This window comes from Polypterus senegalus, chromosome 12, assembly GCF_016835505.1.
Source record: "Polypterus senegalus isolate Bchr_013 chromosome 12, ASM1683550v1, whole genome shotgun sequence".
NCBI lineage: Eukaryota > Metazoa > Chordata > Cladistia > Polypteriformes > Polypteridae > Polypterus > Polypterus senegalus.
Window position 1 is genome coordinate 154,990,725 of NC_053165.1, and position 15,713 is coordinate 155,006,437.

General features: G+C 42.1%; 1 protein-coding gene across 3 annotated transcripts in view; it reads left to right on the forward strand.

Moving 5' to 3' along the window:
* Positions 1-15,713, forward strand: part of camsap3 (calmodulin regulated spectrin-associated protein family, member 3) — a 169,440-nt gene that overhangs the window by 89,238 nt on the left and 64,489 nt on the right. For all 3 annotated transcript variants that reach the window (XM_039770377.1, XM_039770378.1, XM_039770379.1), the window contains exon 3: positions 15,132-15,278. In XM_039770377.1, the coding sequence (XP_039626311.1) occupies positions 15,132-15,278 (147 nt within the window). The remainder of the gene's footprint in view (positions 1-15,131; positions 15,279-15,713) is intronic.

Consider the following 15,713-nt stretch of genomic DNA (forward strand, 5'->3'; position numbering starts at 1 on the left):
GGACGGTGACATCAGTCTGTCTCTGAAGCTGCTCCTCTGTCTGGAGATGATCCTGTTCAGTGGATGCAGTGGATTCTCCATGATTGACAGGAGTCTGCTCAGCGCCCGTCGCTCTGCCACGGATGTCAAACTGTCCAGCTCTGTGCCTACAATAGAGCCTGCCTTCCTAACAAGTTTGTCCAGATGTGAGGCGTCCTTCATCTTTATACTTCCTCCCCAGCACACCACCGCGTAGAAGAGGGCGCTCGCCACAACCGTTTGGTAGAACATCTGCAGCATCTTATTGCAGATGTTGAAGGACGCCAGCCTTCTAATGAAGTATAGTCGTCTCTGTCCTCTCTTACACAGACCATCAGTATTGGCAGTCCAGTCCAATTTATCATCCAGCAGCACTGCCAGGTATTTATCGTTCTGCACCCTCTGCACAGTCATCTCTGATGATCACGGGGTCCATGAGGAGCCTGGTCCTCCTAAAATCCACCACCAGCTCCTTGGTTTTGCTGGTGTTCAGGTGTAAGTGGTTTGAGTCGCACCATTTAACAAAGTCTTTGATTAGCTTCCTATACTCCTCCTCCTGCCCACTCTTGATGCAGCCCACGATAGCAGTGTCGTCAGCAAGCTTTTGCACGTGGCAGGACTCCAAGTTGTTTTGGAAGCCCTTGCGGTGCTCCTGTGTTGCTGACCACAGTGTCAGACCAGCAGTTCCCGAGACGCACATACTGAGGTTTGTCTGTAAGATAGTCCACGATCCATGCCACCAGGTTTGAGTCTACTTCCATCTCTGTCAGCTTGTCCCTAAGGAGCAGAGGTTGGATGATGTTGAAGGTGCTAGAGAAGTCCAGAAACAATTCTTACAGCACCACTGCCTCTGTCCAAGTGGCAGAGGGAGTGGTTAGCATATAGATGATGGCATCCTCCTCTCCCACCTTCTCCTGGTATGCGAACTGCAGAGGGTCAAGGGCGTGGCGGACCTGTGGCCTCAGGTGGTGAAGCAGCAGCCGCTCCATGGTCTTCATCACATGTGACGTCAGAGCAACAGGCCGGTAGTCATTCAGCTCACTAGGACGTGATACCTTTGGGACTGGGGTGATGCAAGATGTTTTCCAAAGCCTCGGGACTCTCCCCTGTTCCAGGCTCAGGTTGAAGATGCGCTGTGGAGGACTCCCCAGTTCCAGCGCACAGGCCTTCAGCAGTCATGGCGATACTCCTTCTGGACCCGCTGCTTTGCTGGCACGAAGTCTCCTCAGCTCTCTGCTCACCTGCGCTGCTGTAATTGTAATTGTGGGTGGGGATGTCTCTGCTATGCTGGTATCAGCAGAAGGATGGCAGTATTCCGAGTTGAGAGTGGGTTAGGGTGGTGAAACCTATTAAAGAAGTTGTTAATTTGGTTTGCTCTCTCCACGTCTCTCTCGATGGTGGCACCCCGCTTCGAGCTGCAGCCAAGTGATGATCTTCATCCCATCCCACACTACTTCATGCTGTTATTCTGCAACTTCTGCTCCAGCTTTCTCCTGTACTGCTCCTTCGCCGCCCTGAGCTGGACTCGGAGTTCCTTCTGCACGCTCTTGAGCTCATGCTGATCACCGCCTTTAAAAGCCCTTTTCTTCTGGTTCAAAAGGCCCTCGATGTCACTTGTAATCTGTGGCTTGTTGGTAGCATAGCAGCGTACGGTTCTTAGTGGAACTACAATGTCCATATAGAAGATGATGTCAACAGCCTCCTCAATGTTCTCACTATGTGACCCCTGCAGGATATCCCAGTCAGTGGTTCCAAAGCAGCCTCTCAGAGCCTGCTCTGCCTCAGGGGAGCACTTCCTGAATGAGCGTGTGGTTGTAGGTAGCGCCTTCACTCTTGGTTTGTAGTGAGGCTGAAGCAGAACCAGATTATGATCTGCTTTCCCAAGCGCAGGCAGCAGGGTGGCGCTGTATGCGTCTTTAACGTTTGCATACAGTAGGTCGATAGTCCTGTTTCCCCGGGTGTTAACAGTCCACATACTGGGAAAAGGCAGGTAATGTTTTATCCAGCGTCACTTGGGTAAAGTCTCCAGAGATTAGCACAAGAGCCTCAGGGTGCTGCGTTTGTAACTTAGCAACTGCAGAATGGATGACGTCACTCGCTATCTCTGTGTGTTCGCTTGAGTGGGGATGTAAACAATAACAACAATCACGTGTCCAAACTCTCTGGGCTAATAATAGGGACGCAGACTTACGGCCAACAGTTCGATGTCCCTGCACCAAGTGGAGATTTTAACGTTTACATGTCCTGAGTTGCACCACTTTGTATTGACATAGAGAGCGACGCCCCCTCCTTTTTTTTCCCCCCACTGGTATTTACGTCTTTTTTTTTTTTTTTAATACGTATTTTGGAAATCTGTATCTTTGCTATTATTTAGACATTACCACTTATGGAAATGAAGAAGATACCCCACTTGACTTACCACATGGACTATATGGATGTGACATGTGCAAGGTTGTGATGGAGTTTGAAAGTCTTTAGCTGATGTCGATGGAAACGTTTGGCCTCAACTGTATGTAGCAAAATGAAATAAACAGTAATAGAAATAAAATTAATTTTTCCTCCTTATTCTGCTTGTAGCTATTATGGCCAAAGACGTTGTGTTGTATTTTTGGTGACAAGTGCACGGCCCAGACATGAACAGAAATGCACAGATAATCATTTGCAGTCGGCCTCAAAATAATACTTTGTGACTGCGAGACAAAATACTGACATAGCCACATCAGTTGAGACCACTGCACAGAATGAGAGACTATGAACTGCTTCCTAACACATTCTTGAATGCTCAGGTGTGCATGTACAATTCAACTGTTTTATTATAATTGTGCCATACAATATAGTGCACCCAAAGAGTTGATTGGTCCCGTCTATTCATCAGAATTTAGGCACATTTATTGTAAAAACATTGGTTCATGGAAAACTAGTCACCACTGTTGTAAAGAAATCATTTTGCCAAGAGTTTAGTGACACATACTAAATGTCTGGACAATAATGACACTCTATTGTTTGTCGCATTATCGCGTCCTGTGATAACCTTAGGTATTGGTAAAGCAGGCCAGTCCTGTAACTACGAGTTTTATACTCACAAGTGGGTCAAACCTAAGCTGCCTTTCACTGTAATGGCATGTTAGCATTTGGCAGCACAGGATTATCAGATGGTTGTCTGTATGGATAAAGCTTGATTTGTTGTGAAACAGCCCCTTTTTGTGGTTCTAAATGCAGAGATTTTGACGAATAGAGGAGTATTTTAAACTGGGTCATCTGCAGGAATAATAGATTTCCTAAGTGGATTTTCAACTGATTTGACCTGCATATTAAAAGACCGTAGGGAGATGTCAGACCAACCACTATGCCTTCTGTGCTTTTGCCATAAACTTCGATTCGATTGGACTAAATCCAAAGAGGACTGTTTCATTTATGTTAGGTAGAATGCCCAGAGGGACTGGGCGGTCTCATGGTCTGGAATCCCTACAGATTTTATTTTTTCTCCAGCCGTCTGGAGTTTTTTTGTTTTTTCTGTCCACCCTGGCCATTGAACCTTACTCTTATTCGATGTTAATGTTGATTTATTTTTTATAATTATGTCTTTCATTTTTCTATTCTTTAATATGTAAAGCACTTTGAGCTACTGTTTGTATGAAAATGTGCTATATAAATAAATGTTGTTGTTGTTGATTCACTTTATTGCTTATCTTTGTTTGATTCGATCAGCCATTTTTACTGGAACTAGGGGTTTATGACGTCTTTACTTATGGCATGGTATTGCAAATGGGCTCCTTGAGGGTGCTGAGTGAATGCAGTGATGTCTGTGGGTCACAGTTGGACTTGAAAGCCGATACAAAAGCAAAGAGTCTAGTAGACTCTGGCACATGCATGTTTGACTAACTGTACAATCTACAGTGGTGTGAAAAACTATTTGCCCCCTTCCTGATTTCTTATTCTTTTGCATGTTTGTCACACAAAATGTTTCTGATCATCAAACACATTTAACCATTAGTCAAATATAACACAAGTAAACACAAAATGCAGTTTTTAAATGATGGTTTTTATTATTTAGGGAGAAAAAATCCAAACCTACATGGCCCTGTGTGAAAAAGTAATTGCCCCCTGAACCTAATAACTGGTTGGGCCACCCTTAGCAGCAATAACTGCAATCAAGCGTTTGCGATAACTTGCAATGAGTCTTTTACTGCGCTCTGGAAGAATTTTGGCCCACTCATCTTTGCAGAATTGTTGTAATTCAGCTTTATTTGAGGGTTTTCTAGCATGAACCGCCTTTTAAGGTCATGCCATAGCATCTCAATTGGATTCAGGTCAGGACTTTGACTAGGCCACTCCAAAGTCTTCATTTTGTTTTTCTTCAGCCATTCAGAGGTGGATTTGCTGGTGTGTTTTGGGTCATTGTCCTGTTGCAGCACCCAAGATCGCTTCAGCTTGAGTTGACGAACAGATGGCCGGACATTCTCCTTCAGGATTTTTTGGTAGACAGTAGAATTCATGGTTCCATCTATCACAGCAAGCCTTCCAGGTCCTGAAGCAGCAAAACAACCCCAGACCATCACACTACCACCACCATATTTTACTGTTGGTATGATGTTCTTTTCTGAAATGCTGTGTTCCTTTTACGCCAGATGTAACGGGACATTTGCCTTCCAAAAAGTTCAACTTTTGTCTCATCAGTCCACAAGGTATTTTCCCAAAAGTCTTGGCAATCATTGAGATGTTTCTTAGCAAAATTGAGACAAGCCCTAATGTTCTTTTTGCTTAACAGTGGTTTGCGTCTTGGAAATCTGCCATGCAGGCCGTTTTTGCAGGCCAGTCTCTTTCTTATGGTGGAGTCGTGAACACTGACCTTAATTGAGGCAAGTGAGGCCTGCAGTTCTTTAGACGTTGTCCTGGGGTCTTTTGTGACCTCTCAGATGAGTCGTCTCTGCGCTTTTGGGGTCATTTTGGTCGGCCGGCCACTCCTGGGAAGGTTCACCACTGTTCTGTGTTTTTGCCATTTGTGGATAATGGCTCTCACTGTGGTTCACTGGAGTCCCAAAGCTTTAGAAATGGCTTTATAACCTTTACCAGACTGATAGATCTCAATTACTTCTGTTCTCATTTGTTCCTGAATTTCTTTGGATCTTGGCATGATGTCTAGCTTTTGAGGTGCTTTTGGTCTACTTCTCTGTGTCAGGCAGCTCCTATTGAAGTGATTTCTTGATTGAAACAGGTGTGGCAGTAATCAGGCCTGGGGGTGGCTACGGAAATTGAACTCAGGTGTGATACACCACAGTTAGGTTATTGTTTAACAAGGGGGCAATTACTTTTACACACAGGGCCTTGCAGGTTTGGATTTTGTTTCTCCCTAAATAATAAAAACCATCATTTAAAAACTGCATTTTGTGTTTACTTGTGTTATATTTGACTAATGGTTAAATGTGTTTGATGATCAGAAACATTTTGTGTGACAAACATGCAAAAGAATAAGAAATCAGGAAGGGGGCAAATAGTTTTTCACACCACTGTAAATTAGTGTGGCCTTGTACATCGTGTAACTAAGACGTGCTATCAGATGGACTAACTCCAAATTGTCGCTGTTTGAGCTCTTGTACCTGATGCTGCTGGGAGTTGTGCCATTTCCTCATGACATTGTAATGGTTAAAGCAGAAGGGTGGTTGGAAAATATTTTTTGAGGATTCTTACACAGTTCATATTATTTTCATGTGCAGCTAGTTTTAATCGTTGTTAGTTTTGCTCCTTAACAGCAATAAGCAAACATAAATTTATAAAGTGCTTTTCATCTGCTCCATCTCATGTTGAGTTGGTAAAGTGTACTTTCAGATCACGATGGTGTTGATGGTCCTGTTTTTGTCTTTTTTTTTACAATTTTTGTAAAAATATACTAATAGGCTGAATATATTTGTGTTTAGAAATGGCTCCAAAATCTACACTTTAGTAATGATGCTATACAGATACTGCAGAGTAGTGGCAGTGTGGAGAAGTAGGAAATGTTTAACTGGCAATCATCTACAGACTGCCCTCAAAAATAGCAGAAGTCGATAAGAGCTGAAAAAGACTGTTTGAAAAATGCTGCGTTTTATTTAACTCGCCAGAAAATAACAATAAGCTAATGTCATCAGAGTTCATTCATCAGGTCATTAGCGTTTTGCCTTTGATTTTTTTATGTCAATCTGGTGGAAATTCTTTCAACTTGACCTCAAAGCTATGGAGGTCATGCCTGCTGTAATGATTAACATACTGAGCCTGCTGGAGCAAATTCTCTTCACCTCTGTCAGGCTCTCCAAATCAGCCGTTCATTTTTATGCCCCATTGAGCTTGTAGAGATGCAAAGAGAGGACTGCCTTAGGTCTGGCTCAGTGCAGAAGACATTTTCTTGTCAGGAGGTTTAAGCGCCACTCTTCTCCCAGGGGGGTTGCTTATTTGGGTGTGGTAAATTGCACTACGATGAATTTGATGGGAGATAAAGACAAACAAACGGCAGTTTGGATCTGCATCTGCCAGTAAATTACATTACCTTTGAATAAAGTGCCTATAGATTGTGATTTAAAAAAACAAAACAATAACACACAATAATGAACCTAAGAGACGGAGTCAGCACTGTCTGTCTATAAATTCTTTACATATCAATTTCTTAAAGTTCTTTACATATCTATTATATAGTGCCTTTCATATTCAGGGCTGTGGAGTCAGAGACAATTTTGGGTACCTGGAGTCAGGGTCAGAGTCAGCAAAAATGTACCGACTCCGATTCCTACTACTTTTAAATTGTAATGGAAAAAAATACAGCAAGTTCTAATGTCCCATTTCACAAATCATAATTAAATACTTCTTTGATCTATACTAATAAAAGGCAAAGCCCTCACTGACTGACTGACTCATCACTAATTCTCCAACTTCCCGTGTAGGTAGAAGGCTGAAATTTGGCAGGCTCATTCCTTACAGCTTACAAAAGTTAAGCAGGTTTCATTTCGAAATTCTACACGTAACGGTTGACAACGTCCGCCATGTTGAACTTTCTTATTTATGGCCCCATCTTCACGAAATTTGGTAGGCGGCTTCCCTGTGCTAACCTAAACCGATGTACGTACTTATTTCGATGGTATGACGCCACTGACGGCCGCCATATTGAACTTACCAATGGTCTTTGTTACTTATGGGCCCATCTTCAAGAAATTTGGTACACGGGTTCCCAACGCTGACTGAATCCTACTTACGTACATATATACGTCCATAGCCTGCAGCTCGGTGACCGTGGGAGGCGCCGTTGGGTCCCCCATCCCAACACCTCAACACGTTGTTGGATGCCTGCCTATATAAGGCCATCCGTCGCTCCAGTCTCTACATTCCCTTCCTTGCTTCACCACGGGATTCACGTCTCCCTGCTGATAACTACAGCCTTTTTATTTAATCCACGGCTTCTCCACTGTTTTATTGTTCATTTATTACGATTATAGTTATTGTGTAGGTATTTTAGACTTACTTTACATTGTTCAGGTACCCATTTCCTTTATCGTTACAACCGTACCCCCATTAACATGTCTATTGAGGTGATCACCATCGATCAAAGAACTGTCACTTACCGAGTGGTTTCCATGCCCGGAGATGGCACCTACCTTTTCCATTCTCTTTGTTACATATTACACGGCCATATCAGGCTCACTCTTGATATCCGGAAGAACATTGTGTCTTATGTATTGAGTGACTGGGACAGGTTCAAGGTGTGGACTGATGACGGTACAGGAGATAATTAGACTACACAGGAGCACTAGAAGAGTGAAATGCTTAAGCCCTTCACCTATGGATCTGCATGTGAGTTGATGGCTGCCGCTGAATTGTTCGGTTGTCGCTGTCAAGTGTACTGAAATGGCCAAATATTTTACACCTTTGGACAACCGCCAATGCCTCTTAAACATCTTAGATTGACAGGTGACGATTTCAGTAGTGGACACTTTGATGTTTATGAATGTTTAAACTTTCAAAAGCTGGATGTGATGTTATCGATGAAACTGGTTGTATGCTTACAACGCTTGACAGATGCTGAATGTCACTTCAACACAAGTCCTGCAAATACTGTCGTCATTGAAACAAACCATGAAACTCAAACCGATTATGACAGCAGCAATCCAAGCTGTGAGATTTGAGACAAGATTACTGTTCACATGGCCAACTGTACGTTGCATGCTCAAGAGTAAGCTCAGCGCACAGCTTGGTCATATTACAACCGGAGGGCCGAACTCACAATGTGGTATACAAAGAGATCCTTAACAAATAATTATTGGTATATTTTCCCTCAGTTTAAAAAGGTTTAATTTTCTTCTCAATAAAAATTTTAAGGCAGTACTTCACTGCTGCGAAGCGCGGGTATTTTGCTAGTGTATGAATAAAGCCCAGTTTATAGTTGTTACTACTAGTGTGAAGTTCATCTGAGCTATTATACAACCTGACATTCACATATTGTAATCTGGATTATGGTAAATTACAAAAAGTGTTTTCATTTTATTTCAGATATAATGTGTTTAGCAAGTTTATTTGAGTGTAAACAAGTGTAATGATGTAGGTAGAGGTGTGTGCTGTGGCCTGATGTGTGTTCAGGGGTTCTTTTGTTTAAACTGGCCAATGTGGTGGAGAGTCAGCTTCCTAGCCAGTAGGTTTGTGGTTAAATGACGTGTATGTTGCCTTCCCTCAATCAACATGGAAAATACATTAGCATATTAAATACAGAGGAGTCGGAAGTACTGGAAACTAAGGAGTCGAAGGATTTATCTACCAACTCCACAGCCCTGTTCATATCTATTGATCTATCTTTTGTGCCTTACACATCCATCCAGCCATCCTTATATATAATTTGATACTATCTGTGTGTATGGTGTTCACGTCAATACTCCCCGTATGTATGGTTTTTACGTCAATACCTCGACTCAATACAAGTTAGAACCATGCAATGGGACTCTGCCTCTGTAGTTAGAACATAATGTGCCAAATGCGGATGCAGTATTGCATGATTGGCTAAGAATGTTCAAATGCTTCAGTGACGCCACTGGATGGCCGAGTATAGTAAGTCGGTGTTGGTTCGAGCAGATAATAGTAAGTTCGGTTGGTTTTTGGAACGTTGGTTTGGTGGGGTGTACTTTCCAGGACTAACATCGTTGACTGACTTAAACCCTTCGACAGCTCCAAAACCGTAAGTAATTTAGAACGTATCGCCATTTGCTTGGTACGTCGAAATCTATCTTTGGGCAGTTCGGTTTTGGCATCCGTCCTTCTGACATCTATTGGCAAACTGAGTAATGACAGCTGGGTATTAACAACGATCATTTACGATCAATTAAATTTTAGCCTATCTCAGATCTAAAATGACCACGCCAACATAATTATTACTCCGACTCTGATTAGAGTCGTAAAATATGGTTTGTTTAGAAAATTTGTTTGCCAGAAAAAATCAAATGAGGTGCGCCAAAGAGCTGAATTCACGTCTCGCAGCCCCGTTTAAACAGGCAGATCTTCATTACATTGGCTGAAAAGGTCTATTTTAAGCAAAAATCAGTGCCATGATAACAAAATCATTTCAAGGACTTAAAAAAACAAATAATTATTTGCAGATAAAGTATGAATTTCACAAACATATACTTTGTAGCCCGATTCGATCGGGCTCCCAGTCGCTAGTCAATTATATAGTGCCTTTAAAATCCATCTGGCTACGGAAAGCTGAGTGATCTTGTAATAAATAAGATGGCCAAAGACTTAACTTTTAATGCCTCGTCTAACAATACTGTTGTTAAGACATAATTAAAAAAAAAACTAATAGATTTCTTTACAAAATACTTTTATCACATGTGCTTTATATAGTACTAGCCATGGTACAAGATGGTTAACAGAATAATTAAAACATATTTGCTATCTCTTGTCCTTCATGTACCTTTAATGCCTTTCCTCGGTACTGACGTATGTCTGATCGACTCTTCAACGGCGCTCCCTATCTCGAGTGCATTCCTGTAAAGCACGCATCTTAGATCCTGTCATTATTTTTGAGTCGCCTTTCTCGCCTATTGTCCGATTTTTATACTTTGTCTTTGTTAGAAAGGGGTTTCAGGGATCTCTGCAAAATGAGCTAAATCTGTAGGGTTTAGTTAACTGAAAGCTGAGTGTAGGAGTCCCTGTAAGATGACTGGAGATAAGGGACTGGTAAATTCCAGTATTTGTAATTTACTCGAAGCAGAACAAACAATTAACAAGAATAAATAAGTATGTCAGCAGCACACTGTAAGGTAGTCTGTTGTGAGCAGGAAATCCCTTCTGGTCGAGGGCATGACTTTACTAAACGTTCTGATGGTTTCTGAAGGCGACTCTCTCAGTGTGCATCTTTTCTTCCCCTCGTGTGTCTCACACTTCCTCTTTCTTTGAGCCACCAACACTAAACTGATCAATCACACCAAAACCAAAGTGACCGATCAAATTGCACAAAAGGACAGAACACGCAGACCACCATAGATAGATAGATAGACAGATGTATTATGAAAACGCACCATATTTGCAGATCAAACATCAAAGACTGGCCGTAGCAAAATGAGACGTGAGCTGCCCATTGCCTTATGTAATGACAAACTGATCGAGCGGTAAAGAGAAATCCTACACATCAACTTATGCGGGAAGATGCTAAATACTAAATTTACAAGGGCTTTCTGTTCCAGCCTTGAATGATTCCTGAACTCTTCAGACACTAAGCAATTACTGTACTTAAAAATTTAGAAACGCCCAGAAACATCTCCCACAAAACATGCTTGGATCTCCACGCCATATGAGCTGTCCCTCCATCTTGTTGTAACCAGGCATCCACCACAATCATTTCTTCCAGTTGGGACCGCAAAAAGTTCTCTTAACATTTCAATGTGATGTTCTGAAGTGACGGTGACCGTTGCTCCTGCCCCTTCAAAAAAATGAAGGGCCTACAATGCCAAATTCTGCAACGGCGCACCAAACTGTAACATGTCTGCTTACTGTGCAGGGGTCTCTGATGAAGTTCGCTAGGGTTGTTTTCAGCCCTGTAGCAAAAGTTTTGCTTATTTACACAACCATTCAAATGGAAATGTGCCTCGTTGTTGCACATGATGTTGGCACCTCGATGTACGGTTTGCAGAATGCTCGAGCACAACTCTCAGTGAGTTCCTGCACTACCATCATTTTGTATGGATGGAAATTAAGGTCCTCCTACAAAATCCTCCTCAAAGACGTGTTGGAAATGCCAAAGGCTGAAGCGCACTGAACATCTAGCAGACTGCAAAATTGATGCCCTTACAGCTTGGATGTTTTCAGGCGTTCGTAGAGTCCGAGGATGGCCTAGAGAGTTTCTGTTCAATATTGTACCTGTCTTGTCTAAACTTAGCCACCCACTGAAGAATTGTTTTCTGATTTGGGACGTCATCGTTAAGAGGAATGCTGAAATGCGTTTGAAAGGCGTGTTGCGTAGTGATGATGAATTCGTTATTTTTGAAGAACACTTCGACATCAAAAGAACAGTGCGCAGCGGACCAGGGCAAGTCGATGACTGAGCACTACAGGTGATCGCCTATCAAACCCCCAACCCACTCGCCATCCTCTACCTCACACAATGACCTTGAGAAATATGGTATTCATTTTGGCTCACCCTGTATTAACTTGAGGCAAGTATTCAGACCTTTTGTTATGACGCTTGAAATGTGGGTGCATCCCTTTCTATGGAGCCTCATTGATGTTTCTATACATTGTTTTGACCCGATTACAAAAGGCACACACAGCTGTCTATAGAATCTCCCACAGCTGAGCAAAATCCAAGCCATGAGGCTGAAGGAATTGCGTGCAGAGCTTACAGACAGCGAGCGTCATGTTGAGGTTCAGATCTGCGCAAGGAAGGCTGCAAAAAATTCATTTACAGGTGAACTGGTGGCTCTGAGGTTAAAGATCTGCACTGATAGCTGGAAGGCTGCTGGTTTAAATCCCATTACTGCCAAAAGAGATCCTACTCTGTTGGGCTCTTGACCAAGACTCTTAACCTCAAAATTGCACCAGGGACACTATGCAATGGCTGAACCTGTGATGTGACCTCTAAAGGTCATGTGTAAAGACAGTGATTAATAAAGTGTATCAAATCAAATGTATTGTTCCCAAGAGCACAAAGGTCTCTATAATGTGTTTGGAAAAGCCACGACTGTTCCTGGAGTCTAACACCTAGTAAAACTCAGCAATTGTGGGAGAAAGAGGTGACCAAGAACCCAATGGTCACTGTGGCTGAGCTCCAGAGAAACCACGTTGGGTATGGGAAAAACTTCCGGAAGGGCAACCATCACTACAACAATCCATCAATCTGGGCTTTATGGTAGAATGGCCAGACAGAAGCCTCTCCTCAGTAAAAGACAACACAAAGACCCACTGGAGTTTGAAAAAAAGGCACCTAAAGGGCTCTGAGACTGTTACAAGCAAGAGTCTCTGCTCTGAGGAAACCAAGTTTGAAAAGTTGGGTCTCACTTCTAAGCATCATGTCTGGAGTAAGCCAGGCAACACTCATTACTTGCGTGATGCAATCTTAATGGTAAAGCAATTAAGGACAGAAAGACTTGTCAGGGTTGAGGGAAAGCTAAGCGGAACAAAGTACAGGGAGATCCTTAATGAAAACCTACTCCAGAGTGATCTGGACTTTGGACTTCGCCCTGTTGGAAGGTGAACCTTCAGCTATGAACCTAAGCACAAAGTACAAGCAACACAGGAGTGGCGTAGGAACTATTATGTGAATGTCCTTGAGTGGCCCAGCCATAGCCCGCCCTTGAACCCAATCGAACATCTCTGAAAATGGTTGTCCACCGACGGTCTCTTTCCAAACTAACTAGAGTCTGTGAGGATCTGCAGAGAAGAACGGCAGGGAATCCTCAGATCCAGGTGTGTGAAGCTTGCCCGTGTCAGACTCAAAAAGACTCAAGGCTGGAATGGCTGCCAAAGGGTCTGAATACTTGTGTCAATGGAATATTTTAGTTTTTTTTTAATTTTAATAAATTTGCAAAAATTCTTAAATTCCTTTTTTTAGTTTGTTATTCTAAGGTGTTGAGTGTTGCTTGATGAAGGAAAAAATTGAATTTAAGTGGTTTTAGCACAAGGCTGCAACATAACAGAGTGTGTAAAGCGACAGGATCTGAAGACTTCTGAAGGCACTGAATGTATGTGTATATGTATGTATTTATGTGTGTGTGTGTCTAGTGTTTTCATTTTTAGGTTTCTTTTTAATGATTTGACACTAAAAGTGAAATGCCATGCCCATCAGATTTATTTTTTTTTCTTCAGACGTTTTAGATCTGGCAGCAGGTGGAGGATTCCAACGCTGCCCATTGAACTAGTGGTCTGTACTCAGCCAGCATGTGTCCACTTCTCGGTTTGTCATTGCTGGCCTCTCCCTGCCGCATTTTATGGAACACAATGAGTGCGTTAATAATTGACTTGTGGATTCAAGTGAAAGCCAGTCCATGTAAATATCTGGAATGCAACTCTGTAGCACCAGGATATGTTGACACACACTGGCAGGATTTCCTCACTTGCCGTCAGGTGCTGCCAATGTAGGAGTTCAGCTGATAAAATTCCTTGAGCAGTTAAAAAAGAAATGTTTTTGTGTATGGAAGGGAGAATACAAGCAAGTATTTTGGCTGTTGTGGAGGATCCAACCTAAAGCTTACTATTGAAAATCTGTGTTTAGTCCCTTTGAGGACATCTTTAGTGACAAGGATTACACTGACTAATGTCCATAATTACAGGAGCATAGAAAGCATTTGATTAAAGGGTGGCTATAAAACCCACCATCTGTGGGATCAGTGCTGGCAAATTAAGAAAATACTAGGATGTGCAGAGAGTACAAAGATGGCTTTTATTAGGATTAAGGGGATGGATTGGGTGCCTCCACACTTTACGAACCAAGACCAGGGCCCATAGTTATGAAGCGTCTCAGAATTACTCTTAGAAACTGCACTAAAAGTCTGGCTAGGGTAAGGATTTGTCCCACCTCAGAGTAGGACATGAGATGAAGTCACAAAGTGTCCTAGTATCACTCCCAGCATAGAACAGGCGGCCACGTCTGAGAATGAATAACAACAACAACAAGATTTATTTATAGAGCACATTTTCATACAAAAAAAAAGTAGCTCAAAGTGCTTTACAAAATGGAGGAAAGAAAAATAGAAGACAGTAATAAATAAAAATAGGTCAACATTAACATAGAATAAGTAACGTCCGATGGCCAGGGTGGACAGAAAAAACAAAAAAAAAATAAAATCTGTAGAGCAATCATTGCAATGTTATGGTACTCCTTGCCATAAATTAACACTTATCATGTTTGATCATTTTCTGAAACAGATGCTGAGAGTTCACCACAAAGATGATGATAATCATCAAATTAATAGAAAACAAAAAGAAGGTGGGATATTGCATATAAGCTGCACATAATTGTTGCTACTTTTCATCATCATGAATAATATTGCCGGGGATACATTCCAGCTTCCCTACAACCCTGTTCAGTCTAAAGCAGGTGTAGAAGGTAGATGGATGGATGTGAATGTCCACCTTGTATGATGGTGAAAGTGGTGCCTATCAAGAACGTTTACACTTTTCCTGTTTTTTTTTTTTTTTTCCGTGGGTCAGAGGGCCCTCTTTAGTTGTGTTTCTCCGCCACATCCTAATTGGAGGAGACAGAAGGCAATCGTGTTTTGAAGTTTTCATTTACTGCGGCTACTTGACATCTGCGTTTTGCCTGGAATTGAATTTTCCAGAGTGAGAGGAAGAGCCTGGGGTGATGGCCAAAGCAGCATGAGCCTCAGATTCTGCTGTGATTACAGTGCCCCATAGTGTCACAATAGGGAATTACAGGATGGCAGAGGCGTCTACTAGGTATACTGCACAAACTGGGAGTGTCGATTTGTGTAGCATTACGTTATACGGCACTTGTTGGCCAGTTCATGTAGCTGCTACATCTTGGGGAAGGTCATTTACTTTTACTCAGATCTGAATTCTCTACCTTTTGTGCATTTGCATTTTGACAAGTGTTACCTCCACTTTTATTTTTCATCTTTGTTTTTTTTTCTTTCTTTCTCTCTCTGCAGAGTGCCCACTTGGCTTTGATTGACATGTTGATGGTGGGTTTTGCCACAAAGGCAATGAGCCTGATGAAAATGCCAAGCAACGTGGAACCACTGAGCAGCATGGGTCTTGCAGCCTGGGAGTGTGCTGTTGTCTTCTGGGTGAACAAGGTGTGTGCCAATGCCATTCACATAATGTAAAGAATACAATGCAGAAAGTTAAATCTTTATTTTTTTGTTCTGTGTTTTAAGCATTAGCTTATTAAAGCCGGATGACGATATCTGGTTTAATTTCTTGAGAAGCTTCCACAACTCCCTCAACAAAACTCAGTCATTCATGTTCTCGGTTCAGACCGTCTCCTGGTGATTTGTGCATTTAGACTAACTGCCTCATCCATCAGACGTATAATTGTGTTATCTGTAAATGATAAACGTTACTCTCGGACTATTACACGATGTCTGGACCAAAACATCCAGCCATCGAACAATGCAGTTTGTGTGTGTTGTCACACACACTGAATGTAATCTGTTTATTTCTCGACATGTACAGAACCAGCCAAAACATTTGACACACCCAGAAATGCTCATGTTATGGATAGAAATTGA